This window comes from Mustela putorius, unplaced genomic scaffold (assembly GCF_011764305.1).
Source record: "Mustela putorius furo isolate JIRA1106 unplaced genomic scaffold, ASM1176430v1.1 tig00003845_pilon_pilon_pilon, whole genome shotgun sequence".
NCBI classification, from domain to species: Eukaryota; Metazoa; Chordata; class Mammalia; order Carnivora; family Mustelidae; genus Mustela; species Mustela putorius.
In genome coordinates, this window is record NW_025421998.1 from 91,881,290 (window position 1) to 91,907,833 (window position 26,544).

Here is a 26,544-nt window from a genome sequence, read left to right on the forward strand (position 1 = left end):
AGTACAGTGTAATTACTCAGCCACCCTGGGTGGGTGGGAATTTACTACGTAAAAACTGCAAGCAAAAATACACTCACAGAGAAAAGGGAAACAGGTTAAAACTTTTTTTTTTTTTTTTAATGTAGGTTTTAAAAAGGGATCCTCAAAGCAGAAGCAGCTAAATTTAATGATTATGTCTGAGTTTTCAGTGATGACCCAAACACAAGATACTCACAGCCTCTCTTCGGCCAGCTTCATCCTCCCCATATGAAGGCCAGCCGGGTCCCCCATATTGGCCGCCTCTGCTGGGTGGGATTTCCACTGGCTGGGCTCCAATTCTGCTTGCAATTCCCACCTGTGTCAGATGCTGAATCTGGGAGCCTGAAGGAACACAGTGGGACAGGCTGGTCACCACTTGCTGGGAAGTGAGGCTGCCTGGCAAGACACTCCAGTTTTTTGTTTATTTTTTGTTTTGGTTTTGTTTTTAGATTTATTTATTTGAGAAAGAGAGGAGGGGCGGAAGAAAAGGGAGAGAGAGAGAGAGAAAATCTCCCGCAGACTCCCCGCTGAGCAGGGAACCCAACATATGGGCTCAATTTCACAACATGAAATCATGACCTGAGCTGAAACCAAGAGTCGGACACTTGTGCTCAAGACACTTCGGTTCTGACCACAGCTCTTCCTTAGGGACAAGGGATACAAGCAGTATTCAAACATGGCACCAATTCTATCTCCAGAGAACAACATTTCCTACGGAAAACAGACCGTGAGCTTCTAGGTTCATGGGCTCTTATTTCCAATACAGTGATGTTCTTATTTTCCTGGCTAGACATCAAAGGACAGGGTATAATGGCTATAATAGAGGGCCCTTCCAGTCATTTATATAGAGGTTACAAATAAGGATGATCTTACTTAGAAAAAACGAGTGAAAGGTTTTGGAATCATAAAGAAGATGTAACCTAGTTCCTTCTTGCTCGTGGCGTTGAGACTCACAAGGAGAGAAAATACAATATGCATTTTTTTTTTTTTTCTTAAAAGGCAGGGTGCCTCTTTCCTTTCAGAATGTTTAAGTATATTTATTTTCACTATACTCCTATTTTTCCCTAACTTGTCTATGTCATAATTAAAAATTTAAGGCCCCCCTCCCCCCAGCTTCCCCAGTGAGGTACACTGATGGCTAAAGCCAGGAGTCTCTCTAGAGCTCATGCTCCACACGTAGACATGCTGTAGTCTCAAGTAGCTATGAAGGCTGGGCTATAAATGACATATTTTCTCCTCCATCAACTTCTGGTATATGGATATATCCCTATTTCATAGATTAAGGGAGGAAAAAAGTGATCTTTAAGCACTGTGAAATAAAATACTTGTATTCAAAAGCTTCTCAGATCATAAAATACATCTGTGTTGTGTGGACCGGTCCTACAAGGTTCAAAGATTTCACAGAGGTAGGGGAGGTGGGCCTCTCCACCTTCCAGTTCTCTCCTACTCGACCTATCAAATTTACAGCCTCTATTAACCAAATACATTAAAGAAAGAAAAAGGAATACCACAGTTTTATTTGGATATCTAATAACTAAAGGTCAGAAAAAACCTGCCAGGCTCCTATCAGAGCAATGTACCCTGCAGAAACTCGTGCCAGGTACTGAAGTTTTACATAGTTATTAAAATTATTAGGACCATCAGTACTGTTTGCCCAACACACATTCAGCAAATCCTGCAAAGAACAAAAATGCAGCACACTGTTCTCCAGCATTTACCAAGGTGCAGACAAGTACGTAGACAGAAAAGCATACCTTTGTGTTAAAACTACAGTGGTGGTTGAAATCCTAATTGAGACACAATTCTATATCTTGCTTTGTTAACTTAATGTTACAGCACAGGCTTTTCCCACGATGCAAGTGGGGCTTCACATGCAGGAAACCTGGGTTTGCATTCCAGCCCCGCCACTGTGACCTTGGGCAGCTGCCTACCACTCCCACTGAGCCTTGATGCCTCAATTCTCAAATGGGCATAAAAAATTCACTTCATGATGTTATTTCAAGAACTGAAAGAGATAAAATAGGTCAAGTACCATAAAAGTAAGAGGCAATTGGGAAATCTTAAAACCCTCTTTTTGTTTTATTCTTTCTGAGCTCTTCATTTTAAATAGCTGCACAACCGGGGACTTCTAGGGAAGATGGTGAAGTAGAACCTTGAGCTCACTTCATCCCACAGATACACCTAGAGAACACCCACATCAGGGTAAATAATCCGGAAAATGACCTGAAGACTGGCAGAACAGACTCTCCACAGCTAAACATAGAGAAGGAGCCACATCAGAAAGGGTAGGTAGGGCAGAGATGCAGTCGGGAACCAAACCAACCCTCCAGACTGTCCTCAGGAGGAGGGTCACTGCAAGCACAGAGAAGGGAGAGGAGAGGCCTCCAACCCAGGCACCCCAGGCACAGCGGGCCTGCACTGGGAATACAATCCCCGTATCATTTGGCTTTGAAAACCAGAGGGTCTTAACTTCATGAATTCTTATAATCAGTGGGGTTTAAGACCTAGAACTTTAAAAATGAATAGGCTCAACTCTGGAAGCCAGAGAGTGAGAGGAAACTGAGTCCCCACCCTTAAAGAGACAGCGGAAAAACAGCCCCACTTTGATACAGCATAGAGGCAACAGTTTGTAAAACGCCTGGGGTATAGAGATGCCACTTCCCTGCCCACAACTGCCAGCCTACATATAGGTGACACCTGCAGGAACCAGCACAGCACAAATACTCTCCACCTAGCTCCCTAATGGTGCCCTCTGTCCCCACACACTTCTGTGGAACCACCCCCTCCAACCTGTCCTTAGCACCTCTCCAAAGAAGCTCCAGGTTCCTCCCCAGGCAGAACTGAGAAGCTCTGCTAACACTGGGCACACTGTTCCTGTATCCTCCTGCAGACACACTCCCTCCAACCCACCTTGGTAGGAACACATACAAAGAAGTGTCACAGCATGGCAGTAAGCAACCAGCCTGACCGAGATCAGCACCACTCAGAAACGGATTCCTGCTCTGGAGTGAGAGGAAGATAACCACATGCACAGCAGTCCAACTGGGACCCCAGCAGTGGGCTGGGGGCAGGCATCTGTTGTGACTGCAAGCCCCACTAACCAAGGAAAGCTTCTAAGGGGACAACACAGGGAAAGTGCCCTGCAGTTCAGTGCTACTGTATCTCTGGCAAACACCTGGTCTGACCCAAAACAAGCCCAGTGGCCCCAGACAGCCCACTAACAACAAGGGTCCAAATCTTGGCCACAACAGGCAATGAGAGCCATCACCAACAACTGGACTGAAGGCAAAAGTGGCACAGCCACAACACAGGAGGCTCTCTCACACAGGAGGTGTTTAGGAGATACCCCTTAAGCACCATGTTCTGGAGAACAGAGGACACTGTAGGGCACTACAGCACCTCTTCTTCATAAGACCACTACTTACAAGAGCAGGAGATATAGCTGACTTTTCTAACACACAGAAACAGACACAGAGAGTTAGACAAAATGAGGAGACAGAGGACTATGTCCCAAATGAAAGTGAGGACAAAATCACAGCAAGAAAGCTAAATGAAAGATAATAAGCCAGATATAGAATTTTTTAAAAATATTTTATTTATTTATTTGACAGAGAGACAGAGACAGTAAGAGAGGAAACACAAGCAAGGGGAGCGGGAGAGAGAGAAGCAGGCTTCCCACTGAGCAGGGAGCCTGACACGGGACTTGATCCCAGAACTCTGGGATGCCTAACAACTGAGCCACCTAGGTGCCCCACCAGATAAAGAATTTAAAGTAATAATCATAAAGGTACTTATTGGATTTGAGAAGTGAGTGGAAGATCTCAGTGAGACCCTCAACAAAGAGATAGAAAACATAAAGAATGAATCAGAGATGAAAAACTAAGTCACTGAAATTTCTGGAGGACAGAGTAGTGGGAAACAATCAAGTTGAACAGGGGAGAGAAAAAAATAATCATAAAAAATGAGTCTAGATTAAGGGAACTCAGGAACACCATCAAGTACAATATTTGCATTATAAGGATCCCAGAAGAGAGAGAAAAGGGGGCAGAAAATATATTTGAAGAAATAGCTGAAAACTTCCCAAATCTGGGGAAGAAAAAGAAATTCAGATCTTAGAAGCACAGAGAGCTTTCAATAAAATCAACCAAAGGAGGTCCACAACAAAACACATAGTTACTAAAATGGCAAGAAAATTGTGATAAACAGAGAGTTTCAAAAAAGAGCAAGAGAAAAGAAAACAGTTACATACTAGGGAAGCCCCATATAGCTATCAGTGGATTTTTCAGTGGAAACTTTGCAGACCAAAAGGGAGTGACATGACATATTCAAAGTGCTGAAAGAAAAAAAAGCCTGCAACCAAGAATACTCTAACTATCAAGGCTATGACTCACAATACAAAGAGAGATAAAGAGTCTCCCAGACAAACAAAAGTTAAAGGAATTCATCACCACTAAACTAGCCCTACAAGAAATGTTAAAGGGGACTCTGAGTAGAAATGAGACCATAGCAAAAATAAGAACAGTAGGAAGCACAAAAGCAGTACAAATTAAGTATATCTATAAAAATCAGTCAAGGGATTCACATCAATAAAAGGATACGAAGTATGAAACCATTTACCTGAAACATGGAAGGGTGAAGAGTAAAAATGTAGTGCTTTTAGAATGGGTTCAAACTTAAATGACCATCAAGTTAAAATAGACTGCAATATGCATAAGATGTTATATATAAGCCTAATGGTAACCACAAGAAAAAATCAGTAATGGATCTGAAAAAAATGAAGAGAAGGGAATTCAAGTATATCACTAAATTAAGCCAGGCCACCATGAGATAAGAGAGCAAGAGAAGGGAATAGAGAAGATCTACAAAACAACCATAAAAGAAGTGACAAAATGACAGTAAGTACACATTTATCAATAATTATTTTGAATGTAAATGGACTAAATGCACCATTCAAAAGACATGGGTGGAGGACAGAATGGATTAAAAATATATATATATGCTGCCTTCAAAAGACCCATTTCAGACCTATACTTTCAATCTGACACGGGACTTGATCCCAGAACTCTGGGATGCCTAACAACTGAGCCACCTAGGTGCCCCACCAGATTGAAAGTATAGAAATGAAAAAATATATAATCATGCAAATGGAAGTGAAAAGAAAGCTGGGATAGGAATATTTATATCAGATAAAACAGACTTTTAAGACAAAAACTGTAACAAAAAACAAAGAAGAACACTACATAATCATAGAGGAAACAATCCAAAATGAAGATATAACAATTGTAAATATTCATGCAACCAATATTAGAGCACCCATGGGGCACCTGGGTGGCTAGGTGAGTTAAGCCTCTGGCTTTGGCTCAGATCATGATCCCAGGGTCCTGGGATTGAGCCCCCAAATTGGGCTGTCTGCTCAGCAGGGAGCCTGCTTCCCCCTACCTCTCTGCCTACTTGTGATCTCTTTCTCTGTCAAATAAATAAAAATAAAATATTAAAAAAAAGAGCACCCAAATATAGAAAACAGCTATTAACAAATATACACAAAGTATCGACAGCAATCCAATAATCATAAGGAACTAAAACACCCCACTTACATCAATGGATAGACCATCCAAACAAAACATCAACAAGGACACAGTAGCTTTGAATGACACATTGGACCCCTGGGATCTAACAGATTCAGAACATTCCATCCTAAAACAGAATACACACTCTTTTCAAATGCACATGGAACATTCTGCAGAACAGATCATATGTTAGGCCACAAAACAAGTGTCAACAAATTCAGAAAGACTGAAGTCATACCATGCATCTTTTATGACCACCATGCTATGAAACTAAAAGTCAACCACAAGAAAAAAATATGGAAAGATCAAAAATACATGGAAGTTAAATACAGTGCTGCTAAACCATGGATGGGTTGACCAAGAAATCAAAGAGAAAATAAAAAAAACACAGAGAGACAAATGAAACAAACAAACAAACACAATGGTCCAAAATCTTTGGAAAGCAGTGAAAGCTGATCTAAGAGGGAAGTTTATTGCAATACAGGCATATTTCAAGAAGAAAATCTCAAACAACCTAACCTTACACCTAAAGGAGCTAGAGAAAGAACAAACTGAACCTAAAAACAGTAAAAGGAAGAAAATAAAAAAGATCAGAGCAGAAATAAACAAAGTAGAAACTACAAACAAACAAAAAACAGAACAGATCAATAGAAACTAGGAGCCAGTTCTTTGAAACTGTCAACAAAATTGAAAAACCTTTGACCAGAATCATTAAAAAGAAAGAAAGAAAAGACAAGACTAGACTCAAACAAAATGATAAATGAAAGAGAAAAAGTAATAACCAACAAATTGGACAATCTAGAAGAAATGGATAAATTCTTAGAAACATATAACCTCCTAAAACTGAATCAAGAAGAAACAGAAATTTTTAACAGACCAATTAACAGTGATGGAATCGAATCAGTAATCAAAAAAATCCCAGCCAACAGAAATCCAGAACTAGATGGCTTCACAGATGAATTCTACCAAACATTTTAAAAATTTTTTTAAAGATTTTATTTATTTATTTGAGAGAGAGAGAGAGAGCATGAGAGGGGTCAGAGGGAGAAGCAGACTTCCCATGGAGCTGGGAGCCCAATGAGGGACTCGATTCTGGTACTCCACAATCATAACCTGAGCTGAAGGCAGTCTTTCAACCAACTGAGCCACCCAGGCACCCAAACTTTTTTTTTTTTTTTTTTTAAGATTTATTCATTTATTTGAGAGAGATGGGTGGGGAAGAGCAGAGAAAGAGTAAGAATCCCTAGCAGACTTCCTGCTGAGTGTGGGGCTCAATCCCATGGCCCTGAGATCATGACCTGAGCCAAAATCAAGAGTCAGACACTTAACTGACAGAGCCACCCAGGTGCCCCAAATTCTACCAAACATTTAAAAAAGAGTTAATACCTATTTTGTTCAAACTATTCCAAGAAAACAGAAGAGGAAGGAAATCTTCCAAATTTATTCTATGAGGCTAGCATTACCCTGATAAAGACATCTCTCTCTCTCTCTCTCATACACACACACACACACGCACACACACACACACACACAACAGTCCAATATCACTGATGAACATGAATGCAAAAATCCTCAAAAAATATGAGAAAGCCAAATCCAACAATGCATTTTAAAAATAATTCACCACAATTAAGTGTGATTTGTTCTTAGGATACAAGGGTAATTCAATATTGCCAAATAAATCAATGTGATACATCACATCAACAAGAGTAAAAAACAATATGACCACTTCAGTAGAGGCAGAAAAAGCACTGGATGAAGTACAACATCTATTCCTGATAAGAACCCTCAAAAAACTATATTTAGAGGGAGCATACCTCAACATAATAAAGGCCAGATATGAAAAACCCACAGCTAACATCATACTCAATGGTGAAAAACTGAGAGATTTCCCCCTAAGATCAGGAGGAATAAGACAAGGATGTCCACTAACCACTTTTATTCAACATATTACTGGAAGTCCTAGCCATAGCAATTACACAACAAAAAGAAATAAAAGGCATTCAGATTGGTAAGAAAGAAGTAAAACTTACACTATTTGCAGAGATATGATACTATGTATAGAAAAACCCAAAGACCCCAAAAAACTACTAGAACTGATAAATTAATCAGTAAGGTCACAGGACACAAAATCAGTATGCAGAAATCTGCTGCATTTCTATATACTAATATTGAAGTATCAGAAAGAGAAATTAAGAAAACAATCCCATTTATAATGGCACCAAAAATAATAAAATACCTAGGAATAAACTTAACCAAAGAGGGAAATGAACTGTATTCTGAAAATCATACAACACTGATGGAAGAAACTGAAGACGACACACTAAAATGTAAGATAGTCCATGCTCATGGATTGGGATAACAAATACTGCTAAAATGTCCATACTACCCAAAGAAATCTACAGATTTAATGCAATCCCTATCAAATATGCCTATCAAAATACCAACAGTACTTTTCAAAGAACTAGAACAAATGATCCCAAAATTTGTATGGAACCATAAAAGACCCTAAATAGCCAAAACAATCTTGAAAGAACTGATACAACTCAGTACCAAAACAAAAACAAAACAACACAAAAAACAAAAAAACCCACAAATAATCCAATTAAAAATGGGCAAAAGAAATGAATAGACACTTCTGCAAAGAAGATATCCAGACCCAGGAAAAGATGTCCAACATCACTCATCATCAGGAAAACGCAAATCAAAACTGCAATGAGATATCACCTCACACCTGTCAGAATGGCTAAAGTAAGAACAAAAAACAAAAAACATGAAGCAATGGGTGTTGACAAGGAGACAGAGAAAAAAGGAGCCCTTGCACACTCTTGCTTGGAATGCAAACTGGTGCAGCCACTCTGGAAAATAGTAGGGAGTTTCCTCAAAAAAATTAAAAATAGAACTACTCTACAATCCAGTAATTCCACTAGTGGTATCTACCCAAAGAAATGAAAACAGTAATGCAAAAAGATATATGCACCTCTATGTTTATAGCAGGAGTATTTGCAATAGCCAAGTTATGAAAGCAACCCGAGTATCCAACCATAGATGAATGGGTCAAGAAAAGGTGGTATTAAGGAGGGCACGTATTGCATGGAGCACTCGTGTGGTGCATAAACAATGGATCTTGGAACACTGAAAAGAATTTTTTTAATTAAAAAAAAAAAGAAGAGGTGGTGTGTGTATACACTGGAATATTACTTAGCTGTAAGAAAGAATGAAATCTTGCAATTTGCGATGACATGGATGGAGCTAGAGGGTGTAATGCTAAGGGAAATAGGTCCATCAGAGGAAGATAAATATCATACAATTAAACTCATGTGGAATTTAAGAAACAAAACACATAAACAAAGAAAAAAGAGACAAACAAAATAACAAATTCTTAACTATGGAGAACAAACAGATGGTTAGCAGAGAAGGGAGGTGGGGGATGGGTGAAATAGGCGAAAGAGATAAACGTGGTTACCATGATGAGCACCAAGTAATGTACAGAAATGCGGCATCACTATACTGTATGCCTGAAACTCATATAACCCTATATGTTAAGTATACTGGGATTTCAAAAAAAAAAAAACTAAAATGAAATTAAGGAATTAATTAATAATAAATAAATCGATCCACAATTTACTCACTGATTCCCTTATCACTAGACATTTAGGGGGCTCACCACTGTTCACTATTATAAATAATGCACTAATAAATATCTTTGCACATGTAGTTTTTTTCCCAGTGTTTGGATTTCTTTGGGAAGGAGAATCCTAAATTCTCAAAAGTGGAATTACCAAATCCAAAGTTCAGTAAGTCGTGTTGCCCAGCTGCTTTCCGAATGTTCAGTGGTTTATACCACCACTGAAAACATAATAATTGTAGCTGATATTCACGGAGAGTTTACAACATGCTAGGCACTATTTTGAGCCCTTCATATCTTTTCTCTTCTGTAATCCTCAAAACAATGACAGGAGGTAAGTACTAACACATTACGTCCATTGTACAGAGCAAGAAATTGGATACTAATGTTGTCACGCTATGTTACTATGGAAAAATAGAACACTGAAACTGTGTCTCACCATGGTTTTAATGTGCATTTCTTTAGTAATTTTCAAAACTGGGCATTTTTCATATGTTTACTTTCATGTGACACACACCCCACACAAATATTCCTTCTGTGAATTCATTCTTCCTGTCCTTTGCCCATTCATGCTCTGAAATCTGCCCACTTATCAATTTATACAAGTCATCCTCTAATAAAAACACCTCATGGACCTATGTATCTGCTAAATACTTCCCCAGATACTATCTTTATTTTGCTTTTACTAATTTTTAGACATAGACATATTTGACCATTTTACACAGTCAGAAAGTACATCTTAATATTTTCTATCACAAGTTTTTATATAACTTAATCTCTTATTAGAAATTATTAGGAACAACATCCTTTTCAAAGGTTCTTTTTTTTTTAAGATTTTATTTATTTATTTGACAGAGAGAGATCACAAGTAGGCAGAGAGGCAGGCAGAAAGAGAGGAGGAAGCAGACTCCCTGCTGAGCAGAGAGCCCGATGCGGAACTCGATCCCAGGACCCTGAGATCATGACCTGAGCCGAAGGCAGCGGCTTAACCCACTGAGCCACCCAGGCACCCTCAAAGGTTCTATATGTATCATTTCCCTATTCTTCTAGAGTAAAGATGGACATGTCTGAATTTTGTTTGGGATATATAATACACAACAATGTTCCAATAAATAATGATTAGCAGGAGAAACAAAACTGACTGTAAGCATAGCATGTGTAGAATATATGAAATCCTGTTGGACAACCAGATATATTATTTGTTTGGTTGACTGATAATGCAACATACAAGAACTTCCAAAGAAGCCATAATGGGTAATTATTCACCAATTATTACAAGTTTCAAATTGGCTTAAACTGGTTCCTTGATGACATTATAAAGGTAGGGATCATCCAGAAAGATAATAGTAAAAAAAATTAAAAAAAGATAAGCTATTTAATATGTCATGGCTCCTCACTAAAGCTTCCAACATGAAGGTGAAGAAATGAAAATAAAATAAAAAGGAAAACAATAGGGGCACGTGGGTGGCTCAGTGAAGCCTCTGCCTTCTCTCAGGTCATGATCCCAGGGTCCTGGGATCGAGCCCCACATTGGGCTCTCTGCTCAGCAGGGAGCCTGCTTCCTCCTCTCTCTCTCTGCCTGCCTCTCTGCCTACTTGTGATCTCTGTCAAATAAATAAATAAAATCTTTTAAAAAAAAAGGAAAACAATAGAGAGACTTTGAGCCCTTGGAATAAACATAGATAGGTAACATGAAATTTGAGGATTTTTCAGAGTATGCTGAGCTGTATTTTAAAAAAAAAGAAGAAAGGGCTTAGAATCTTAGAAACTCCACAGATGCTTTGGGAACCATGAACAGCCATTCATAGTATCAACAGTTCTTAAGATGGGGTTCCACGACACGAAATAGCTATTTCAATTAATTAATTAATTAATTAGATTTAATTAACAATTATATAATAATTAATGGTGATTAATTAAATTTAATTAATTGATAATTAATTACAAAGCAATTTTTAATTCTCAGGTAAACTGCTGGGGCAGACCAGCCCAGTGCCATGTAGGAACCTCAGCTCGGCCCTGCTGGGCCCCGCCTGTCAGCTATGAGCAGCAACCCTCATCACGAGGAACAAATGAAACAAAATCTCCCTCAGGTCACTGGCCAGCAACGTCCAGAGCTGCTTATCACAGCAGACATTTAGGGGGCTCACCACATTTAGGGGGCTCACCACCAAGAGCCCAGCCAGAGATCTTTCAGTGTACCGTGAGAATGTAGGAATGTCTTCCCTGGAAGAGTTGTGCCGTGAATTCCAGGTAAAGGGACAGCTTCTGAGACACAGACCCAGGAACAACCCAGAGGGCGTCAGTCCCAGGATCTCTCAGCCGCCCTCTCCTCCCACCCCCCTGCCTACACCTCCACCAGGATCCAGGGGAAGGCGGCTCAGACCTGTGGAGGAGGTCACCGAACACGGGGACACTGAAACACCGGGAAGTCTGACATGGCCTCTGCCAGACTGTGGCCGAATGCAAGCTAAACAGCCCCATGTACCTGTAGTGCCCCCGACGGGCCGTGGCCGGGCCACCGATGGCACATCCTCCGAGTAGATCCCTCGGGCGGCAAACGGGGCTTCTGCCGACGTCTGTGGCTGCTGGGGCTCCGGCGGCACGAGCTCCGAAGACTGCAGCAAACCGGGCCCAAAACCTGGTCTGAAGGCAAAGCAAGCCCAGGCATCAGGACCACACATCACCCCGGCTCTACAGAAAAGGAAGACCTCTCTGCCTAGCAGTGTTATTATCTGTCTCCTTGCCTGGAACACAAGCTCCTTAAGGGCAGAGGCGTTTTCTGTTTGCTCAAGGACATATCTCCAGCGCTAAGAATAGTGCCTGGGATATAGCTGAAGCTGGAGACATCTCTGCCAGATGACTGAGGAAGAAAGGCCTTAGCTCACAGACCCCATGAACGTGCAGGCGAAGTTCCAGGGCCGGAGCCTCTCCAGCATGGGACTGAGTGGTGGTTCCCAACCCAGCTGCACAGTAGTATCTTTTACAAAACCCCAATGTCCACGCTGCACCCTAGTCCAATGAAAACAGAATCTCTAAAGGTAGGACCCAGAGTTCCACTGATGGTCCTGATACTAAAGGCTGAAGACCAGTGCTTCAGGTGGGGGTTCTCCTACTTTTTGGTCTCAGGACACCTTTATACTCATAAATTACTGAGGACTCTTGAGAATGTCTGTTTATGTGGAATATATCTACAGATATTTTTTGCATTTGGAATTAAAATGAAAATGTTTTTAAATACCTATGCCTAAAATTAATTTAAAAATCACAATATTAAGCATCTCACCCGTTAGTATTTTCTCACGAAATCAATTATATTTTCTAGCCCCTCACTCCCCAAACAGTAGTGAGAAGAATCTTTTTTTTCAAATCTCCTTAATAGAAAACATCTGGGTTTTCATATACTTTGTATTCAATCAGTTGTTGTCAGTTAGAAATCCCACTGATTTATTTTGCACTTTGAACAGACCCATGCATGATTTTATGACATAAGTCATTTGGAAAATATGGGTTTGTTGAGTTTTGCAGACTTCCTAGATATTGATACATTTCATTTGGTAGTATTTTAAAAAATTAATTCATTAATATCACCACTGAGCTCAGCAAAACAGTCTTTTAAGCACTAGGAAGTTGTCAAGTGCCCAGTGGCAGACAAAAATCAAATTTTCGCTTGAAAGCTCAATTTTATAATTCACAACAAATCCTTTCAGTTATTTTTCTTGAAGTGACAGGCTCACTTCCTTCATTCTCAAGACAGTGTCTGCCAAGCAGGGCAAGTCTGAATAACGATGTCTGCCAAATGACAACGCAAACGGAAAACCAAGCAGCAGTACAGATCAGTTCTCGACATAAACACCTGAACAGGTGCTTATCCTTCAAAATTCCATACTGCACAAAGCGCTTTATATGTATTTCCTCTTTTGCCCTCTTTTGTGATTAAAGACTCAAGGGTTTACTTTTAATAAAATTAATAATTTGTACTACTTCATCAAGGACACGCTAACGTAACTAACAAACTGGCATTTTTAAAAGTCGGACTGCATGGTGGTAAGGAATATGAGGACATTCCGGCCATTTGGTGCCTCTCTGCCTTGACTTGGGTTAAGGCTCCAGCAGTTTCATCCACCACTGCTTCTGCCCCTCAGTATAGGAATCAACACAATTTAAACAAACAAACAAACAAACAAACAAATAAATAAAAGGTCAAATAATTCTTTAATATTATTACGAAACACAATTTTGACTTCATAGACCCCACCCACCCAAAGGGTGTTGAGGACCCTCTAGGGGTCTGAGAATTCCACCTTGAGAACCATTCTTCTAATGAAACTCGAGAATAAAAAAATATGATAGTCTAATTACAGCTCTTTGCAAATGACAGTCAACCAGTAATTAACGGATCAAACTAGTCTGACGAGAACACAGACTGGTTTGCCCCAACTCTATAGTCTTATTTCTGGAGTACCTCCTGTCAACTGAAGCCCGAGCTATTTATATTGCTATCTGTAGATCACTGCTACTGTTTTAGGTTGACCTCAGAGAGAGATGCCTGACATTTCTGACCTTACGGATCTGAGAGCGTTAACATGAAGGCATGCTTCTCCTTCCGCATCTGTATCCTGCAGTTCACCTCATCGAATCATAATCTCTTGACCATCTACCCAAGAACTAGCTCTTGCCCTTTAGTGATTTCTACTTTGCCCAGTTATCCACCTCCTGGCTACATGTACATCCTTTTATCCTAAATTGTGTGTACACAGTTTAGTTGGATCCCAATCCCCCAGAATCCTTTAACTTGAGTAACCATAAAATTGGCCATCCAAACCAGAATGCCTTTGAGAGTCCAAGTGATTAATAATTTACACTAAAAAACAGGTGTATACTGAACTGGGCAAACCAGATCAGATCACCCCCCATCATTAACTTCTGCCCCAGATCACCTAATCTTCATGCACTCTCTTTACCTTTGTTGTTTTTGGACCATGAAGCAGTGCCTGCACTGGGGAGGGCTTTGGGGGAGAATAAAACAAGCCCCTCTGAAAATGTGGGCAAAGAAAGAACAGAAAAAAAATGAGGAAGCAGGTAACATTCCTACTTCTGTGTGATATGTGGTCATTGAAAGAATAGTTGAGTATGACTTCTGAGATTAACTGGTTTTCTGCAATTCCTTCTTTGTAATAAATCACTTGTCCACTCCTGTGGGTCTGCCTATGGACTCTATTCTGTTCCTCTGGTCTATTCGTCTAGTTTTACGGTGATAGCACAATGTCTTCATTACCTTATAGTAAGTTACAACCTTTAGAACAGTCCTCACATATTATTCTTTTTCTCAAAGTGTCTTGAGTATTATAGGCCCTTTCCATTTCCACATACATTTTAAAATCAGCTTGTCAGTCTCCACATATTTCTTCAAAGACAACAAACTACGAGGATTTTGAATGGGATCAAAATGAATCTGTGGGGCACCTGGGTGGCTCAGTGCGTTAAGCCTCTGCCTTCAGCTCGGGGCATGATCTCAGGGTCCTGGGATCCAGCCCCACATCAGGATCTCTGCTCACCAGGGAGCTTGCTTCCCTCTCTCTCTCTGCCTGCCTCTCTGCCTACTTGTGATCTGTCTGTCAAATAAATAAATAAAATCTTAAAAAAAAAAAAAAAGAATCTGTATATCACTTATGGGAGACTGATATTTTAAATACAGTGAGTTGCCCAATCCATGAACACTTTCTTTAGAGGGCTTAGCTACCTTTTTTGAGATTAATTCTGAGATATTTTATATTTCTTAATGCTATTTTGGGTAGTATCTTTAAAAGTTTTTATTTTGTCTGTTGCTCATAAACAGAAATAAAACAGATTTTTGTATGCAGATCTTATATCTAGCTATCTTGTAATTTATCTATTTTATTAAATTCTCTTAATTCTAACAATTTATGTGTTGACATTTGAGGATTTTCTTTCTTTTTTTTTTTTTATTAACAGATAATGTATTATTAGCCTCAGGGGTACAGGTCTGTGAATCGCCAGGTTTACACACTTCACAGAATTCACCATAGCACATACCTTCCCCAATGTCCATAACCCAACCCCCTCTCCCTCCCCACCTCCCTGGGGCAACCCTCAGGTTGTTTTGTGAGATTAAGAGTCTCTTACGGTTTGTCTCCCTCCCCAGTCCCATCTTGTTTCATTTTTTCCTTCTCTACCCCCCAGCCCTCCACTTTACCTCTCAACTTGACCTTTGGGGATTTTACTTAAAAAAAAAAAATCATTTAAGAATAATAAGAGTATTATTTCTTTTCCTGAATTCATTAATCTTTTTCTTTCTTTCTTTTTATTTGTTTCTTTATACCATCTAGACCCCCAGGGCAATGTAGACCCCCCATGGTAACAGAGGTAATGGAAGCAGCTATCTTTGTCTTGTTTCTATTCTCAAAAGGAGAACTTTCAACATTTCAATCTTAAGTCATATTTGCTGAGATAACTCTTATCAGATTAGACAAGGCTGCTACTACTCTCTGCTTGCTAAGATTTTCACCACTGAATGGATGATGAATTTTATCAAATGCTCTATTTAGTGAAATGAGATTTCCCTCTTTTTTTCTCCTCAAGGTAGTGAATTAGATTGGCTGATTTTCTGAAATGTTAAATTGCCCTTGCATTGTTGGAATAAATCCAGTTTGGCTGTGATATGATATCCTCTCATATACAATGCTGGATATGTTTGCTAATATTTGGTTTCAAGTTTCTGCATCTATGCTCCTGAATAAAACTCATGAACCTTTAATGTCTTCTTTCTTGCAATTTCCCTCTCCCTGTCCTTGATATCAAGGTTATGCAGTCTTGGGGCACCTGGGTGGCTCAGTTGTTAAGTGTCTGCCTTCGGCTCAGGTCATGATACCAGGATTCGAGGATCAAGTCCCTCATTGGGCTCCCTGCTCAGCAGGGAGCTTGCTTCTCCCTCTGCCTCTGCCTGCTACCTCCCCTACTTGTGCTTTCTCTCGTGCTCTCTCCCTCTCTGTCAAATAAAAAAAAATAAAAGATAAAGGTTATGCAGTCCTTAAGAATGAGGTGGGGAGCATTCTCTGTTCTTATATTCTATAAATAATTCGTAGGACACTGGCATGTTTACTTCCTTTCGTGTTTCTGGTAGAATTCATCATTAAAGCCCAAAGTTTTCTTTGTGGGAAGAATTTTAGGAATGATTTCAATTTCTTTAATAGTTATATGACAATTCAGGCTTTCTTTCTAGAAATTTTCCCATTCATCTTATTTTGAAAAAAAATTTTTTTTCAATTTAATTTATTTCTTGATAAGTTCTAACCCCAGCATGGGCCTCCTACCACAACCCTGAGATCAAGGGTCAGATGCTCACTGACCGAGCCAGCCAGATGCCCCAGAATTTTTCCATTTAAGAATTTTTTTAAGATTTTATTTATTTGAGACAGAGAATGGGAGAGAGAACATGAGACAAAGAGCAAGCACAAGCAGGCGGAAGGGGTAGAGAGAGAAGCAGACTTCCTGCTGAGAAAGGAGCCCAATGCAGAACTAGATCCCAGGACCTGATCATGACCTGAGCTGAAGGTGGATGCTTAACTGACCTACTTTCCATTTTAAATTTAACAAAAGTGAGTTCATAAAATCTTCCTAACATCTGTGAAGTCTTTTTAAAAATCCGTCAAAATCTTTTTTGTTTCTGAAAGATCTGGATTAATATGTCCTTTTTCAGGGCGCCTGGGTGGCTCAGTGGGTTAAGCCTCTGCCTTCAGCTCAAGTCATGATCTCAGGGTCCTGGGATCGAGCCCCGCATTGGGCTCTCTGCTCGGCGGGGAGCCTGCTTCCCTCTCTCTCTCTGCCTGCCTCTCTGCCTACTTGTGATCTCTGTCTGTCAAATAAAAAATAAAAAATCTAAAAAAAAAAAAAAATGTCTTTTTTCATTCCCGTCAGTGATAATGATATGCAACTTACTTGATCAAGCTCTCCAGGGATTTACCAATTTTATTAGCTTCTCTCAAAGAACCAACTTCTAGTTTTGTCAATCTCCTCTATTATGGTACTTGTTTTTCTATTTCATTAATTTCTTTTTATTTATTCTTTTTTTCGATTTTATTTATTTATTTGAGAGAAAGTGAGCAAGAGAGAGAGAGAGAGCGCGCACAAGCAGAGGGAGAGGGAAAAGCAGACTCCCCTGCTGAGCAGGAAGCCCAACATGAGGCTGGATCCCAGGACCCTGGGATCATGACCTGAGCTGGAGGAAGATGCTCAACCAACTGAGCTACCCAGTGCCCCTTTCTTTAATTTCTATTCTTATTTTTATTATTTCCTTCCCTCTACTTACTTTAGGTTTAATTAGATTTTTTTTTTAAACATTGAGATAGATGCTTAGATCACTGGTTTCCAGCCATTTTTCTTTTCAAATATATTTTGATTCACTTAAGGCATCAAACTCCCCCCCGAGCATGCCTTGAGATGTATCCCACAACTTTCATGTCGAATTTTCAAGACTCCAAGCTGCATGAGTCTGTCCAAAGTCCTGCTCACTTTCTCAGTCACATCCTTTGGAATCAGCAGGGGCCCCTGGGAGAATTTTCGCCCAAAAGGCAGGGCTCATCTCTCTGGATTTCCTGGACCTTGGCCCCATGCCACTTCACTGTCCTGTTAGCTATCTGGGTTTGGGTTTGTTTTATTTTAACATCTTGTCTAGCTTTTCTAGTTGCCCTCAGCAAATTATCTAGTCTGTCATTATTGGAAGCAGACCGTAAATTCCACCTTTTTTCTCCTCTTCAGATTAGTCCAAGAGAACACACAACTCTGAAGTTTTTATCTGCTCTAAATATTAGCTCAAAAAAGTGAGTTTACAAAATTTTTAAAAGTTTATGTGAGGGAGTCCTAATGCATTTTCTCCTAAAAACTTTACCTCGGCAATGGGCCTGATGGGGGAGTCATTCCATAGTCTTCATATCTCTGGAAGAAAACCACAAGAAGATGAAGATTAACATTCCACATTTATTAGAAAGTGACAATAGCAAACACACAAATTTGGGTTTGCAGGATTGACTCTCAAGAGAATTATTTTCTCATAAGATAGCTGGCATGTCATTTAAGCATTCTGCCATCAATAATGCCAGACGTTTCAGCCTGGGGAACTGAAACTATCATGCTTTTAAAAAACCCACACAACTCATTTCTAGACCTTTCTTTCTTTTTTGAAAATATGAGTAACAGCCTTCTGGCCTCTGTTTTTCCCTACAGGCGTATTCTCTACAAATCTGTACCTTCTGCTAAAAAGATAGGCCTTTGTGGTCACACTGAGTACAAATGACTCTACCCACATGGGCCATGATGGTCACCACAGCCAGCGGGTTTCCAGCAGCAATCCAAACACACCCACAAAACTAAAGTACGTGAGTGTTGTACTGTGCTGTAGAACATTGTGAAAAGGAAAAGAATAAAACAAGAACCAGAAATTAGACATATGCTTAAAGATGAGGTTAACACCTTCAGTTTCTTAAAGTTTTCTGGCTCCAAGGAGTCCCAGCCGTACTCCTGCCCATATGTTTTGCCCCAATGCCTATATCCTTCAATCAGCTCTTTTTACTTGAGTTAATCTCAGCTAACCATGTGTTCTTTGGCGAAAACAATACTAATATGGCATCCAGTTTAAAGAAACATGTATCTATGTTGTGTTCCTCATGATATCAACACATCCTGACTCTACATTCATGGGACTCCTACTTCAACACTCCTTTCAACAGCTGTGAGTCGATATTTGGGTATCAGATTTAACAAGCAGAGACTGGACTCTGGCCAGAGTCCATCCAACTGCAGTCAGCTTGAACCAACTGGTTGTCCAGGATCCATAGCTTCAAGTGAAGTTACTAAGTCAGACTTGCTTCTGGACCTGCTCTCATATTAGATATATTTTAAGTTGCCATTTAATGAATTAGTATTTTGGGGTAAGCACGATGAGTGCTGACTCCAGCCCCAGTAACAGAAACAAAGGGCTCACTAGCTTCGTTTTATAGAAGAAATCAACTCACAAGGAAGTTAAGTAATTTCCTCCTAGTAAGTCTTTCTGACTCAAGAGACCAGGTTTTAACCACTGCATGCAAGGCCCATGGTTTCCAAACCAGATATACGCCCCTTGAATAAATCTCTTCTTTGGGAAGAAAAGTAGAGGATTTGGAGTTAAACAGACTAGCCAAGCTACTCAACTTCCCCGGGCCTATTTCGTGATGCCAAGGAGGATAGAATGAACCCTATACCTCATACAGTTTGAAAGGATTATTATGTATGAAACTGTGCTTAAATTACTTCATCTTCTGACCCTCCCTGCTTCCATCTCCTTGGCGGAGGGAGGGAGAAGAGAACCTTGTACATTTCCCCATTTGAGGTCAAACAGGCAAAGGGGATTATGGAAGAAGGGAAGAATAGAAGGAAGAGGAGTTTCTATTCCTTCTCAAATAATTAAAGGGAAATCTGAGACCAGATAAAGATTATTCACAGTGGTCCCTGTGTTTTTCAGCAGTCTTGATTTTTTAAACATACTCATGTGCAAAATAAAACAAAACAAAAAAGATCAATATTACATATCAGGATTTCAGGAGGTCCAGTAAGTGATAAACTAACAGAAGAGTGAAAACGAGCTGTCTACCCCACCTGTTTTGTTATTCTGGTACGAGGGATTTCAACTCTATTGTAATCAGAAAAAGGAAGTGATTTTTTCAGTAGTGCAGGCCCCAGTGAAAAGGATTAAAAAAAATCAGAGACATAATGACAGGTGTTTAAGTGGGTCACAGCTATATAAAACTTTGGGCAACATAATAGAATTTTAAGGTTTCAACCAGCGATGTCAAATAAAAATCCCATTTTAATGAATCCCTTCTTTCTATTCAGTATAAAACAGGCCAATAGAGCAAGAAAGACATGTTAAATCGTCGGTGGAGACTGGGATGGGTCTACTTATAAAATGTCCTGCTTCAGACATCCATACTTGGTACTCAGAAGACAGCTCCAGGGAGGTTAACGTTACTCAGGAAAGCAGAAACACCACCCATCACCTATTAAGTAGCCTTCTCACCAATGCAAAACTAACACCCTTACACTGGCAAAAAAAAAAAAAGATTAAAAAAATGTCATTAGATGGTAAATAAGGTTCACGTGGTAACTGAGGACATCCTGAGATCTACATTATTATGTTTTTACTGTAGTCAAAGGAGGGAATAAAGGGTGATAAGGTTCCTCCTGGCAACAAACAGCAATTTATGACCAATTTATAAACATCATCAAATTATATTAGATATGCATATATATAGCCAATGATTTTGCTTTTCACTAGATTAAACAGCTATCATTATCAAAACAAATAAGGGTAATATCCAAGGTCCATGACAAGAAAACCACTCTCTTAAGAGTGTTTATAAAAATCTTGCTATGGATTTGAGTTCTTGGTTAAGATGGTAGATTAAGGGGGCGCCTGGGTGGCTCAGTGGGTTAAGCCTCTGTCTTCGGCTCGGGTCATGGTCTCGGGGTCCTGGGATCAAGTCCCGCGTTGGGCTCTCTGCTTGGCGGGGAGCCTGCTTCCCCCCTCTCTCTGCCTGCCTCTCTGCCTGCTTGTGATCTCCCTTTCTCTCTGTCAAATAAATAAAAAAATAAAATCTTTAAAAAAAAAAAAAGATGGTAGATTAAGGTATCATTGTGGAATTGTTCATCTCCAAAACCTAAGAACAATGAAAAAATAATAAAAATAGTAACACAAATCAATCAAAAATTATTGCTAAAATTCACCAGCAGAAACCAAACAAGCAAAGAAAGAAACAGATTCATGCCATAAACTGAGAGAACTAGCAGCCAAGGAATAAAAAAGGACTGTGGCTGCATAATGGTAAATAGTAAGAATAGCAAATACTTTTTTTAAGTTCAAAGATGATATGATAAACGAATAGAATAAATGGAAATGGGAGACCAGAAAACTGAAATAATTTGGGACCTAATTATTGATGGAAATTTGAGGACCGAAACAATGCCTTTATGACTTTAAGAAATCAACTAGTGGGGAAAAGAATAATATGGCTCCAAATCAAATCAATGCCACAGACAAAAGGTCCATGATAATCATAAAGAAGGCAGAGAAACCAGGACAAAGTAGCTAAAGCCATTAGAGAATGAAAGGATAGGTACAGAAAACAAAGATGAGCCAACACGAAGATAATTGGTATCTTCGACTCCAATAAATAGAAGAGAGTAAGAAAATTGATTTAGATATTAAAGAAAGCTTCCCTAAAGTGAATGAAAAAGCTGAATCTGAAGATCAAATGGACACTGCCTACTCATGGAGGAAAATGATTCAGAAAAACTAGCTGAGTGCCCCAAATTATTCAGGGTTCCTAGCAGGTAGGGTACGTATAAGCCCTTACCAGGAAAAGGGAAATTAAGATGGTCACAGATGTGTCAGCCTCTCCACTCCCCAGCCTGCTCAAGAGCAATAAATGGCATTTTACAGGTCAGCCACCACCCTCATATCCTACATCCAAGACTGGAGCCAGAAAACAATCAGGAAGTCCCGCAGGGGTGGTGAGAGATGAAGGTGGATCCAACCTACATGATGCCGAGGACGCTAGAGGGAGAACCTACAAAGCTGCAGCATGTTGAATGGACCCCAACTCCCTGTCTTTGCCCTACAGTGTATGATCTACTGCTACTTCAATGGCAGCCTCTCAACAACTTTTTTTTTTTTTTTTTTTTTTTTTAAGATCTTACTTATCTGAGAAAGACACAGCAAGAGAGGGAACACAAGTAAGGGGAGTGGGAGAGGGAGAAGCAGGCTTCCCTCTGAGCAGGGAGCCTAATGTGGGGCTCGATCCCGGGACCATGACCTGAGCCAAAGGCAGGCACTTAACAACTGTGCCACCCAGGTGCTCTGCACCCTCTAGTCTGCGCATCTCTTGCCCCTTGTCCTTTCATCACGTTTGCCTGAGAAACCTCTACTCTCGGATCAATCCAACTGCCCATCTTCTCCTTGTCTCCACCTGCGTATCCAAATGCTGATCAACAAAAATCCAGAACTTTAATTCGTGCCACTATAATTTCGTGACAGCCAGTCTCAACAGGAGCTTCAATGCCACTAAGTAATTACTCTTATGTCCCTAAATGGTCTTCTTCCATTCTCTACAAAAGGTATGCATAATCTCTGCTCTCCCTTGAATCTCTGAATCTCTTGAATCTCCCTTGAATCTCTTGCCCTGCCACACTTGAATCATTCTCACTAAGTGGCTCTGCTTTCTCCACTGTGAAAAACAGAAGCCACAATGAGATGGGAGGTCCCTCAACTTCTCGTCGCCCACTACAAACATGATTATATCTGCACCCAACTCCTCCCCACACCCGCTATTAAAATGCAAGAAATATACCCCTTCATTTCTAAAGACAATTCCTCCTTCAGTACTCTGGATTCCCCTTCCTATAGGCTGGCTCAGGGCCATTAGCAATTAAACACACTAAGGACATGAAGATTCTTCCTCTGGAATCCATTCACTGCATCATGCTAGTTGGGGCCACCAACATCACTCACCAAGATTACTATGAAAACTTTCTAAATGTCTCCCTGCTTCTGGTCTTGCATTCTGACAAACCATTCTCCAATTTAAAATGAGAGCAATTTGTCAAAAAGGCACACTGAATTATGTCTTTAGAGTGCTCAAAACTCCTCAGTGTCTGACCATTACCCTCAGGATGAGGTCTAGGCTCTGTCCCAAGAGCTTCCTGCTTTTTCTCTCCTGCCTCATGTCTCACCACTCCTACTTCTCACCCTGTATTAGTCCCTCAGAACCAATTTCATTGTTAAAAACATTTTGGAGCAAAAATTTTCACAGCCTTCATTTCATTATAATTGACACTCAATGAACTGTACATGTTCAAGTATACAAATTTTTAAATTTTGGCAAATGTTGGTACCCACAAACCATGTTCATAAACCAAATAATGAACATATCCATCACCACCCAAGCTTCCTGGTGCTCCTCTGTAATCCCTCTGTCCCATAACCTTTCCCAAATTCACTCCATCCCTAGGCAACCACTGATCTGCTTTCTGTCACTATAAAGTAGTTTGCATTTTCTAGAATTACATATAAATGGAATCATACAATATGCACTTTTTGGGGGTGGGGGGGCTCCTTTCCCTCAGCATAACTATTCTGAGACCCAACCATGTTGTCATATGTATAAATAATTGTTGTATGTATAAATAATTCATTCCTCTTTATCAATGAGTAGTAGCCCACCGTATAAATACAGTGTACTCTTTCTGCTCTTCTTGGGTAAAGCCCTTTATAAATGTCAATTAGTTCAAGCTCATAATCAGTATGAATGCAAGACTTGTTCAATTTTTCTCTACCTTAATGATTTTCCATATACTCATTCTATCAATTATTGAAAGAGAAGTGTTGGAGTCTCTGCCTATAACAATGGCTTTATTTCTGTGTAAAGTTCTATTAGTTTTTACTTACCATATTTTGATTCTCTGTCATAGGCACAGAAACATTTAGGATTTTATGTCTTCCTGATGAACTGACTAATATATTACTATAAAATGATCCCTGTGTAATATTCTTTACTATGAAATCATTTTGGCTAACATTAATAGAGCCACTCCAGTTTCTTATGATTAGTGTTAACAGAGTTCATCTATCTCCAGGCTTTTTTTTTTCTTTCTCCATACTTTTAACCTATTTGTGGCTTTATATTTGTGTCTTGTGGGCAACAGATAATTAGATTGTGAGTTTTATTCCACTGATAGTTGCCCTGTAATAGGAATATTTAGACCATTCATATGGATTATTGATAGGGCTGAATTTAAGTCTAACATCTTGGTGTGTGTTTTCCATTTGTCTATTCTTTTAAAATCCTTGTCTACTACTTCTGTGTCATTTTCCTGCCTCTTTGCTTATCTGGCTAGTTTTGATTAGATTTCAGACCTTATTAATTTTAACTTGTTGAGTGCTATGTATTTTTTGATTTTTATACATATTTTTGAGGTTTGTTTGGGTTCACGTATTGTTTTTTGCTTTGTGAGGCAGAACTAGGGAAGCTTTAATCTGGGGCTCATTTTGTCCCACTACTGAAGCAAAGTAATGTCCCTTCTGAGTAACCTAACTGGTGCTCCATGAATTATGCAGCTTTCTGCTCTGGAAGGAAAGGAACTGTAATCATCAGCTTGGGCTGTCCTAACAAAATACCACAGAATGGGTGGCTTCAGTAACAGGAATGTATTTTCTTGCAGTAGTTGGTCTGAAAGTCCAAGATCAAATCTCCCGCAGGGTTTGGTTTATGGTGAAAGCTCTCTTTCTGCCTTATAGACAGCCACCTTCTTGCTATATCTTCAGATAGCAGAGAGAGCAAGCTCTGGTGTCTCTTCTTCTTATAAGGGTGCCAGTTCTATCAGATCAGGGCTCCAACCTTATGACCTCATTTAACCTTAGTCACCTTCTGAAAGATCCCAGCTCCAATATAGCCACAGGGGGTTTATACTTCAACATTTAGATTTGGGGATACACAATTCATTCCACAGTAGGGACTTATCTCCACACCTGTGTGAGCTCTGAGGACTGTTCGCTTTAATCTTTTTAGGTGGTTCTTTCCCCAGGCTTGGGTAATTTCCTCATACCCTTAAACTGGTCAGTATTCAGATGAAGGTTCCCTGCAGATCTCTAAAATTCTCAGCTTTCTTGTACTCCCTGTTGTGAAATCTAGCTATCTTTTCCTCCCTAGTCTCCAACTCTATCTTTCTCAACTCAGAGAGAATACAGCGCTCTGCCAGAGGGTCTCCCTCCCTACACCGCAGCTAGAAACTCTCTCAAGATAATGAACTGGAATAAGTGTAGAGCTCAACCCATTTCTTAGCAAGCCCTCTCCTTTGCTGCCTAATGCCCAGGGCTATGAAAACCCACAGATATGTATGTGTGTATGTATATTTATATATATTTTCCCTCCTTGTTATCTTAGTTGTTTCTGGAAGGCAGGTAATCCCACATTGTTCTTCCATCTTGTTCAGAAGAAGCTTGTACTGGATACTTTTAATTCTGTCTCTGCCATGTGTCTCTACATTAACTAACCTTAGACTTCGCTTTGATGCCGTTTTAGCCACAGAATCCTTCTAAACACCTGACAGCTCAGGCAGGTGCTCCCTGACTGTACTCTACCCCTGCCAAGGCAGCCACCATGCAGTTTTAAAATTACTGCTTCAATTTTTCCACATATCCCCCTGCTGTAATACAGAAGTTGGAGTTGTGCCTTGTGCACTGCTGTACCCCCAACACCCAGCAGAATACCCAAACACAGCAGTTGCTCCATAAAGCTCCCTGGATGTATAAACAAGTGAAAGAAGCTTAAAGTGAAGGGACAGCAGCTGAAGCCACATTCGCTTTACCAAAGAGTTCGTTCTGTATCACTCATTTCCTTAAAGGTTATAAACTACCAGTTATAAATATGAAGTAGTTAATATTTATAGTTGTAACATTAAAAACAATGAAATGGAATATTTTTCACCACATGGTAGCAGTTATGGAAGGGAAGAATCTATCACTAACCACATACTTCGAAAATTCAAAACAATTTCAGAGACGACGATTCCTTTAACATGTGTTCATGACCACCCAATTTCACCTTAATATGGGTAGCAAAATCAGACGACCCGGTATAAGCACTCCTTGAGAAACTGGGTCTAATGAACTTCCCTCCAGAGTTGAATGTTTTAGTTCAATCATCCAATCTGGAATTAGCAAAACAATACTTAATTTTACATCCTTCAGTTTTACCCCTTCCCCCATGTTTTGAGAAGACACACTGGAAAGGACTGAGGGATTATGGGAAAAAAAAAAAGGATAACAATGGAAGATGAAATCCTGATATTAAGTCCTAAGATGGAAACCTGATATTTGGAATGGTTGGCCTTGCCTGCCTGTGGCCTAGCTGCCCATACTCCTGGAGCCTTGAGGACCACTCCGGTCCCAGGTGGCCTTCTAAGAAGAAGCCTAATGACTTGGTACATTCTAACTGCACCTTTATAAAGACATCAATGAGAATATGCTTTGACACTTACCCCATCTCCATTTCATGGCACTGAAGGGAACCCAGGAAGAGACTCCCATTAAATACCAGAGTTGCATAAAAGGGTGCTTCCAACATTAAGAATTAACTTGGGAAAAAATACTGAAAACTGAGACACCTCAGCCAAGCTTTAATTCTTATCAAGTGAAACGAGTGTTACTGCAGTGATTCTGAAACGGAGGGAGACAGGCAACAAAGTTCCAACATCTGGCCCGTCAGAGACTTCTAGAAGGCC

At 39.9% G+C, this 26,544-nt stretch overlaps 1 protein-coding gene across 1 annotated transcript in view; it reads right to left on the bottom strand.

The window, feature by feature from the left end:
- KIAA1549 (KIAA1549 ortholog) overlaps positions 1-26,544 on the bottom strand; it is a 135,054-nt gene that overhangs the window by 7,514 nt on the left and 100,996 nt on the right. Inside the window, exons 17-19 of the mRNA XM_045089746.1 lie at positions 18,122-18,168; positions 11,702-11,859; positions 215-360 (exon numbers count right to left, since the gene is read on the bottom strand). Of these exons, the coding sequence (XP_044945681.1) occupies positions 215-360; positions 11,702-11,859; positions 18,122-18,168 (351 nt within the window). The remainder of the gene's footprint in view (positions 1-214; positions 361-11,701; positions 11,860-18,121; positions 18,169-26,544) is intronic.